Genomic DNA, 7,602 nt, shown 5'->3' with positions numbered 1-7,602 from the left:
AAAGTATTTTGAAAGACACTTCCTTAATTTTATTATTGATACAAAGCTTATTTGGCAGTTGATAAAACATGTATTGTGCATCGCTTTGGATAGACGTCGCTTCTAAACTACACTCATAATAATAAACTACAACTCCCATAATAGACTTCCCGACCGTGACGTCATGGCGTCCGTACGTCCCCGAACATCCGGGTCATGGTTTCGGCGAGCTGAAACCTACAGAGATGTAAGTAGAAGTAAACTGCGAATAATTTCCTCTACAAATGTCAACATACTGTCCTGGAATATTTTTATGTTACTATCAGTACATATTAGTTGTTTTGAAAAGATAACTCGGGCTTCTCAATGCTGGTGTCACGGTCGGTAGATTTGTGTTTATGTTATGAACGCTTACTATTTAAAACATATCTTGAATTGTTGTCATTTGATTTGTTATATTTGTAATTTAAAATTATTTTGCATTGCTCATCCAACCTCGTTTAGAAATGTCAGTTATAAATAACGAAAACGACGGATTTAAATAATAAGTCATACACTAATGTTGTAAAATCACATTATTATTATTATTATTATTATTTCTCGTCTGTGTAACACGCTGGGAATAAAAGAGCACGTTTTGGCCAATTAAGTTACATTATATACATGCAGGCATTTACATGGATCCCTCTAACAGTGTGCTGATATGCTACTCTGAAAACAGCTTTTGTCCTCTTTACACTCATTGACTCACTTTCTTACACAGATCCCTATGGAGACTGAAGCAGCTCAGCCAGAAGAGGGGTCCAAAACTGCGGCTCCGGCCCGGACGAAAAAACCCGCCATGGAAATCTACGTGCCCAAGAAACGCCAGGCCGAGAAGATGGAGAAGCCTCAGGCAGGCGGTGACAAGAAATCCAGACCCAGGCCCCGGTACACCGACAAGGCCCACAGGAACAAGAAGGGCAAAGCCAAAGCGACAGAGACCCCAAGCGGAGAGGTAAAACCGGATGACGGGGGGCGGGAGGAGGGAGATAAAGAAAACCTAAACATGCACACAGTTAAAGAGGAGGAGTCTAGAGATGATACGGACAATGTATCCAGAACTATGAACACACCAGAGGACACGGGTAGTGCACTAGAACATGATGGGGTGCCAAAAGAGGAGGAGGATGAAGGGGAGGACTGGGATTCTTTCTTTAACGATGATGGTGACTGTCTTGACCCACATTTAGTGGAGGAGGTAAGAGTTACAAAGACGATTCGATCCTTCCACTGATTTTTGAGTGACTTGCACCTTTAAAGGGATAGTTCACCCAAAAATGAAAATTCTGTCATTAATTACTCAGCCTCATGTCGTTCCAAACCCGTAAGACCTCCGTTTATCATCAGAACACAAATTAAGATATTTTTGATGAAAAGCTTTCTGACCCTGCATAGACAGCAACACAACTGACACATTCAAGGCCCAGAAAGCTAGTAAGGACTTTAGGGCCTTTCGCACCGCTTTAGTTCCAGAACTAAATGTACAGTACTAAAGTGCTGGGACGATTTTGCACAAACTATTTCCCAGTACCATTTAATTCTTCTTCCTTTTTGAGATGTCTCTTAAGGAGGGCCGCAAGAAGCCGTCTATACAGGAGCCGCGCTTCGACTACTATAATTGGACGCCGGAGGAGGAGGTGCAGCTTCGAGAAGATGAGCTGTCACACATCGTGGAGATTTACCACTTCCCGTCTGAGTTCAAGACGGAGGACTTGATCAGATCCTTCAGCTCGTTCCAGTGCGTCAAGCTCCGCTCGTGAATCACAATGATTTCATAACATCTACAGCAGGCCTTCCCAAAACAGAGGGTTGATGAAAAGATAATAACTGATTAAATCAAATCAACATTAAAATAAATAAATCAAACTAAATCTGAAATAGCAACATGTCTTGTCAAATCAAAGGCTGTAATTACATTAAAGGGATAGTTCACCAAACAATTTAATTTGCTGAAAGTTTACTCAAGATGTAGATGAGTTTTTCTTCATCAGAACAAATTTGGAGAAATTTAGCATTACTTGCTCAGCAATGTAAAAAAGCTGTGTTTGTAAGAAACAAATCCATCATTAATATGTTTTAACTTTGAACCATTGCTTCTGACTAAAATGTATTGTCTTCTATTCATAGTATTGCTTATTTTTGAGAAAACTGCCAAAATAAAAGCTTAAACACTGAAAGTTGAGAATTTAAGGTATAAATATTTGTATTGTAACTGGTAGCAATATACAGTATATATATATATATATATATATATATATATATATATGAGATTGCTAAAGAATAAAAATGTAGTTTTTTATGTAGTATACACTTAGCTTTTTCCTATTTCTTTTGTAATTGTGCTCGTTTAAGTTCTCTTAGGAAATTATATTACTCAGCAAGCACTTTCAAATCAAGTTTTTTTTTTATCAAGAGTTTTTGTCTAAAGCTACTATATATATATATATATATATATATATATATATATATATATATATATATATATATATAGCAAACTAAAACACTAAACTAAAAAAGATTAGAAATTATGTTTACTTGCATGTCATGTAACCGTTAACTGATATCTGAGAACCAGTGTCATTAAATTATTGAAATATTAACTTAAAAACTTTGGAGGGCTTCAAGTAATTTTTTATGTATTTAATGTATTATATGTATATATACACATATATATATATATATATATACACACTCATATTGCCCAGTATATACATATACATACTGTATATAAGGGTTTTGGCTGACAAAATGTTTGGGAGCCCCTGGTGTTATTGATCATATGTGTGTTTTTCAGGCAGAAGGGGTTTGACATCAAGTGGATTGATGACACTCATGCCCTGGGTTTGTTCTCCAGTCCCATTGCAGGTCAGTGTGTTCTAGAAGAGAAGAGAATGGCTTTATGATGCCTATAAGATCTCTGGAGTCAATCGCTGGTGGACCTGGAGGAAAACAGCATGACGGTATTAACTTCTGTGATGTGTGTGAGGACCTGAAATTGTCTGAGGAAGATCTGTGTAAAAGAAACCAAAGAGTTTGAAGAGTAGAAATGGCACTTTTTCAAATGTTTATCTAATACAGCGATTTTTGGTTGTTTTTCAAGTGAATTGATTGCTAGCTAATGTATGTTTATATAAAACTTATCCTGCTTATTCTTTATTCGCATTACACATTCAAAACATTGATAAGTTACATTAATATAATTATATATAATATAACATTGATGTATCTGTAAGTCGCTTTGGATAAAAGCATCTGCTAAATGACTAAATAGAAACGAGAAGCCCCCAAAATGAGAAACCTTGTCCTTTTCTTGTATATACGTGTGTGTTTGTGTAGCTCGTGATGCTCTGAGGATGAAGAACCCCATGATGAAGGTCAGGCCTCTCTCCAAATCATCAAACACCACTAAAGCCAAAGCACGCAGCTGCTCCGGTACACCTGCTCTCTCTTATTCACTCATGCCTGAACTATTCTGAGCCTGTTTTGCACATCCATCACAAATTAATTCATAAATCAAACCTGATTGTCTCTGTGTAGATTACCTGCTGCCGGCTAAAGAGCGTCCTCAGACGAGTGCGGCTCTGGCACGCCGCCTGGTGATCGGGGCTCTGGGTGTGAAGAGTAACCAGACCAGAGAAGAGCGAGAGGCCGAGAGGAACAAACTACGGCAGGCGAGAGGTGACCTGTTATTCTCAGGTTCTTCTGTTGCTGGACTGGTAAAAACAGGGATTTATTTGATCTGTTTTCTCGTCAGAACAAAAGCACTTGGCTGCTGAGCAGCGGGAAGACGTCTCGGAGGGCAAATGAAGACAGGTTTGTGTTTTTGTGAACTATGAAGCGTTTTGATTTGATCATCAGTTCAGGTCTGAAGTGGTTTATCTCTGGGTTTGGGGTCTGAAGGAGTGGGACCTTCAGCAGGACTACTGCCAAACCAGCACGGTCTGAACCAAAGCCACAAGAACAGGGGACACGGGGGTTCATCGAAGCGAAGTGCGAATTATATGTATATATACACATATATATATATATATACACACTCATATTGCCCAGTATATACATATACATACTGTATATAAGGGTTTTGGCTGACAAAATGTTTGGGAGCCCCTGGTGTTATTGATCATATGTGTGTTTTTCAGGCAGAAGGGGTTTGACATCAAGTGGATTGATGACACTCATGCCCTGGGTTTGTTCTCCAGTCCCATTGCAGGTCAGTGTGTTCTAGAAGAGAAGAGAATGGCTTTATGATGCCTATAAGATCTCTGGAGTCAATCGCTGGTGGACCTGGAGGAAAACAGCATGACGGTATTAACTTCTGTGATGTGTGTGAGGACCTGAAATTGTCTGAGGAAGATCTGTGTAAAAGAAACCAAAGAGTTTGAAGAGTAGAAATGGCACTTTTTCAAATGTTTATCTAATACAGCGATTTTTGGTTGTTTTTCAAGTGAATTGATTGCTAGCTAATGTATGTTTATATAAAACTTATCCTGCTTATTCTTTATTCGCATTACACATTCAAAACATTGATAAGTTACATTAATATAATTATATATAATATAACATTGATGTATCTGTAAGTCGCTTTGGATAAAAGCATCTGCTAAATGACTAAATAGAAACGAGAAGCCCCCAAAATGAGAAACCTTGTCCTTTTCTTGTATATACGTGTGTGTTTGTGTAGCTCGTGATGCTCTGAGGATGAAGAACCCCATGATGAAGGTCAGGCCTCTTTCCAAATCATCAAACACCACTAAAGCCAAAGCACGCAGCTGCTCCGGTACACCTGCTCTCTCTTATTCACTCAAGCCTGAACTATTCTGAGCCTGTTTTGCGCATCCATCACAAATTAATTCATAAATCAAACCTGATTGTCTCTGTGTAGATTACCTGCTGCCGGCTAAAGAGCGTCCTCAGACGAGTGCGGCTCTGGCACGCCGCCTGGTGATCGGGGCTCTGGGTGTGAAGAGTAACCAGACCAGAGAAGAGCGAGAGGCCGAGAGGAACAAACTACGGCAGGCGAGAGGTGACCTGTTATTCTCAGGTTCTTCTGTTGCTGGACTGGTAAAAACAGGGATTTATTTGATCTGTTTTCTCGTCAGAACAAAAGCACTTGGCTGCTGAGCAGCGGGAAGACGTCTCGGAGGGCAAATGAAGACAGGTTTGTGTTTTTGTGAACTATGAAGCGTTTTGATTTGATCATCAGTTCAGGTCTGAAGTGGTTTATCTCTGGGTTTGGGGTCTGAAGGAGTGGGACCTTCAGCAGGACTACTGCCAAACCAGCACGGTCTGAACCAAAGCCACAAGAACAGGGGACACGGGGGTTCATCGAAGCGAAGTGCGAGAGCCACACACTGCAACAGGGACGTTTTGTAATTTTATATCTTTCCTCTTGAGATTTTTGAACGTTTCAGTTTTGGAAAGGCCATTTTAATTATTTTAATGTATTTTTGTGAAAAGGTTTTCTCTTTGCTGACTAACACTAAAAAGTGGGTTTTTTTTTTGCTTCAGTAAAAAGAAAAGTTGACACTAAATCTGATAATGTCTTTCATGCCACTTTTGTAAATGAGGGAATCTGTCAACTCAAAAAAAAAAAATTGGTCAAGCATGATGGTAGTACTTGTACTGCCATTAATTGCATATTTTTTCAATGAAAATTGAATTACAGTGAATATTTTCTAAATCCTAATTGAGAATTGCAATATGGTTGTAAAAATCGACTTTTTTGTAAGAATGACATTAGACTAAAGTCAATTGTGAACATTTTATTTAATACCAATCAAGTATTTTGCAAACCATCAGCACATTCTAACAGAACTTTTTTTTTGTATATGTTCTTTCATTATTACTGTAAATACTGTGCTGTTGTTTATCCACAAAATGGTTTGTTCAGCTACTAAATTGACAGATGCACTTTTTCATGTGTCTGTTGTTCGCAGATGTTGGTGCACTTGAATTCCCAGCTCTGCTCTGAATAAAAATGTTCAAATCTTGCTTTAAAATATCATTCATGGATAGGTAATGTAAGTCTTTAGGATTTTCCAGTATGTGCAATTATTTGCATTAATGTTTGCCTACAAAACCACCACTGGCTCTGCACCCCTTTACCTAAATTCATTACTTCAGAATCATATAGTAATATAGTAGCTATATTTAATTTCTGAAAGGAAAGAAAACGAGGCTCTTAGGCATTTAAGTACAGTGTGTTTAATGGACTGTACTTGTTTAACAAACGTTTAGCTATCAAAACTTATGAAAAAAAACTTTAAATAACTCTATTACACGAAACAGGGTTTAAAATTGTGAAAAGTTCTAGGACCTTAATACAGTGCATGCCATTGTAAAGATTGTAGTCTGTCCCCCAAAGCCTTGATTTCATTACTGTAAAAAAATTAAAATGGCGTCTAACCGGAGTAAGACCAACAGTCGAAAACGTTCTGTGCGTTATAAGCGCGTGCAGCAGCTTCAACCACTGGTGGATTCTGATTGGCTGTCAACGTCTTTATCGTGCAGTAATTAAAAACATTAAGTCACTGGAACAATACCGTTTCTCTGTGACGCTATCGTTATAGGTGGTGTGGACTTCACTATTCTCATCGATAGAACAATTATCAAAATGGTATCGTTATAGATGGTGTGAATGAATGATAACTCTTGTTTAATGCCTTGAATTTTATGCGAGCAGCTATTGGTAGCCAGTGCAAACTGATAAACACAGGTGTGAAGTGCATTTTTTGCTGTCGTGTTCTGGATTAATTGTAAAGGTTTGACAGAACTGGCTGGAAGACCTGCCAAGAGAGCATTGCAATAGTCCAGCCTGGATAGAACAAGAGCTTGAACAAGGAGTTGTGTTGCATGTTCTGAAAGAAAGGGCCTGATCTTCCTAATGTTGAATAAAGCAAATCTGCAGGACCGGGCAGTTTTAGCAATGTGGTCTGAGAAAGTCAGCTGATCTTCAATCATAACTCCAAGGTTTCTGGCTGTTTTTGAAGGAGTTATGGTTGATGAGCCTAACTGGATGGTGAAATTGTAATGAAACGATGGGTTTGATAGAACCACAAGCAGTTATGTCTTGAGTTGAAGGTGATGGTCCTTTATCCAGCAAGAAACGTCTGTTAGACAAGCTAAGATGTGAGCAGCTATCGTCGGATCATCAGGATGGAATGAGAAGTAGAGTTGAGTGTCATCAGCATAGCGGTGATAAGAAAAGCCATGTTTCTGAATGGCAGAACCTAGTAATGCCATGTAGACAGAAAAGAAGTGGTCCAAGAACTGAGCCCTGAGGCACCCCAGTAGTTAGATGTTGTGACTTGGACACCTCACCTCTCCAAGATACCTTGAAGGACCTATCTGAGAGGTAAGACTCAAACCACTGGAGCACGGTTCCTGAGATGCCCTTTGCCAATAGGGCTGACAGGAGAATCTGGTGGTTAACGGTGTCAAAAGCAGCGGACAGATCCAACAAGATAAGTACAGAAGATTTGGAAGCCACTCTTGCCAGTCTTAGGGCTTCAACAACTGAAAGCAAGGCAGTCTCAGTCGAATGTCCACTTCTGAAGCCAGATTGGTTGCTGTCCAGGAGGC

At 39.1% G+C, this 7,602-nt stretch overlaps 3 protein-coding genes across 8 annotated transcripts in view; all 3 read left to right on the top strand.

Moving 5' to 3' along the window:
- Positions 1 to 162: 162 nt before the first annotated feature.
- On the top strand, positions 163 to 4,012 carry LOC107598480 (coiled-coil domain-containing protein R3HCC1L-like). 4 transcript variants are annotated; one of them, XM_016289827.1, is made up of 8 exons: positions 163 to 226; positions 743 to 1,219; positions 1,578 to 1,759; positions 2,816 to 2,886; positions 3,358 to 3,453; positions 3,559 to 3,699; positions 3,776 to 3,833; positions 3,937 to 4,012. In XM_016289827.1, exons 1-7 carry the CDS (start codon positions 164 to 166, stop codon positions 3,826 to 3,828), a joined length of 1,083 nt encoding a protein of 360 aa, XP_016145313.1. In that variant the 5' UTR covers position 163; the 3' UTR covers positions 3,829 to 3,833; positions 3,937 to 4,012. The 4 variants fall into 4 exon arrangements, with proteins under 4 accessions (XP_016145313.1, XP_016145312.1, XP_016145311.1 ...); XM_016289826.1 differs by having other exon boundaries at positions 3,934 to 4,012; XM_016289825.1 differs by having other exon boundaries at positions 3,776 to 3,834; positions 3,922 to 4,012.
- Positions 4,013 to 4,152: 140 nt separating this feature from the next.
- LOC107598481 (coiled-coil domain-containing protein R3HCC1L-like) lies at positions 4,153 to 6,011 on the top strand. 3 transcript variants are annotated; one of them, XM_016289832.1, is made up of 5 exons: positions 4,153 to 4,326; positions 4,703 to 4,798; positions 4,904 to 5,044; positions 5,121 to 5,178; positions 5,282 to 6,011. In XM_016289832.1, exons 1-4 carry the CDS (start codon positions 4,266 to 4,268, stop codon positions 5,171 to 5,173), a joined length of 351 nt encoding a protein of 116 aa, XP_016145318.1. In that variant the 5' UTR covers positions 4,153 to 4,265; the 3' UTR covers positions 5,174 to 5,178; positions 5,282 to 6,011. The 3 variants fall into 3 exon arrangements, with proteins under 3 accessions (XP_016145318.1, XP_016145317.1, XP_016145316.1); XM_016289831.1 differs by having other exon boundaries at positions 5,279 to 6,011; XM_016289830.1 differs by having other exon boundaries at positions 5,121 to 5,179; positions 5,267 to 6,011.
- Positions 6,012 to 6,415: 404 nt separating this feature from the next.
- LOC107598525 (coiled-coil domain-containing protein R3HCC1L-like) overlaps positions 6,416 to 7,602 on the top strand; it is a 3,387-nt gene continuing 2,200 nt past the window's right edge. Inside the window, exon 1 of the mRNA XM_016289897.1 lies at positions 6,416 to 6,516. Within this exon, the coding sequence (XP_016145383.1) occupies positions 6,416 to 6,516 (101 nt within the window). The remainder of the gene's footprint in view (positions 6,517 to 7,602) is intronic.

Source organism: Sinocyclocheilus grahami, unplaced genomic scaffold (genome assembly GCF_001515645.1).
Source record: "Sinocyclocheilus grahami isolate Dianchi unplaced genomic scaffold, SAMN03320097.WGS_v1.1 scaffold252.1, whole genome shotgun sequence".
NCBI lineage: Eukaryota > Metazoa > Chordata > Actinopteri > Cypriniformes > Cyprinidae > Sinocyclocheilus > Sinocyclocheilus grahami.
Note: the sequence above shows the minus strand (reverse complement) of the source record. Positions and strands in the feature narration are given on the sequence as shown.

What these genes read in the sequence shown, in the direction of transcription:
- LOC107598480 (XM_016289827.1), top strand. Translation starts at nt 164, where the DNA reads ATGGCGTCCGTACGTCCCCGAACATCCGGGTCATGGTTTCGGCGAGCT. An exon ending in GTTCTCCAGTCCCATTGCAG is followed by an intron (nt 2,887 to 3,357) that starts GTCAGTGTGTTC and finishes GTGTTTGTGTAG; the next exon opens with CTCGTGATGCTCTGAGGATG. An exon ending in CAAAGCACGCAGCTGCTCCG is followed by an intron (nt 3,454 to 3,558) that starts GTACACCTGCTC and finishes GTCTCTGTGTAG; the next exon opens with ATTACCTGCTGCCGGCTAAA.
- LOC107598481 (XM_016289832.1), top strand. Translation starts at nt 4,266, where the DNA reads ATGATGCCTATAAGATCTCTGGAGTCAATCGCTGGTGGACCTGGAGGA. An exon ending in TGGAGGAAAACAGCATGACG is followed by an intron (nt 4,327 to 4,702) that starts GTATTAACTTCT and finishes GTGTTTGTGTAG; the next exon opens with CTCGTGATGCTCTGAGGATG. An exon ending in CAAACTACGGCAGGCGAGAG is followed by an intron (nt 5,045 to 5,120) that starts GTGACCTGTTAT and finishes TTTTCTCGTCAG; the next exon opens with AACAAAAGCACTTGGCTGCT.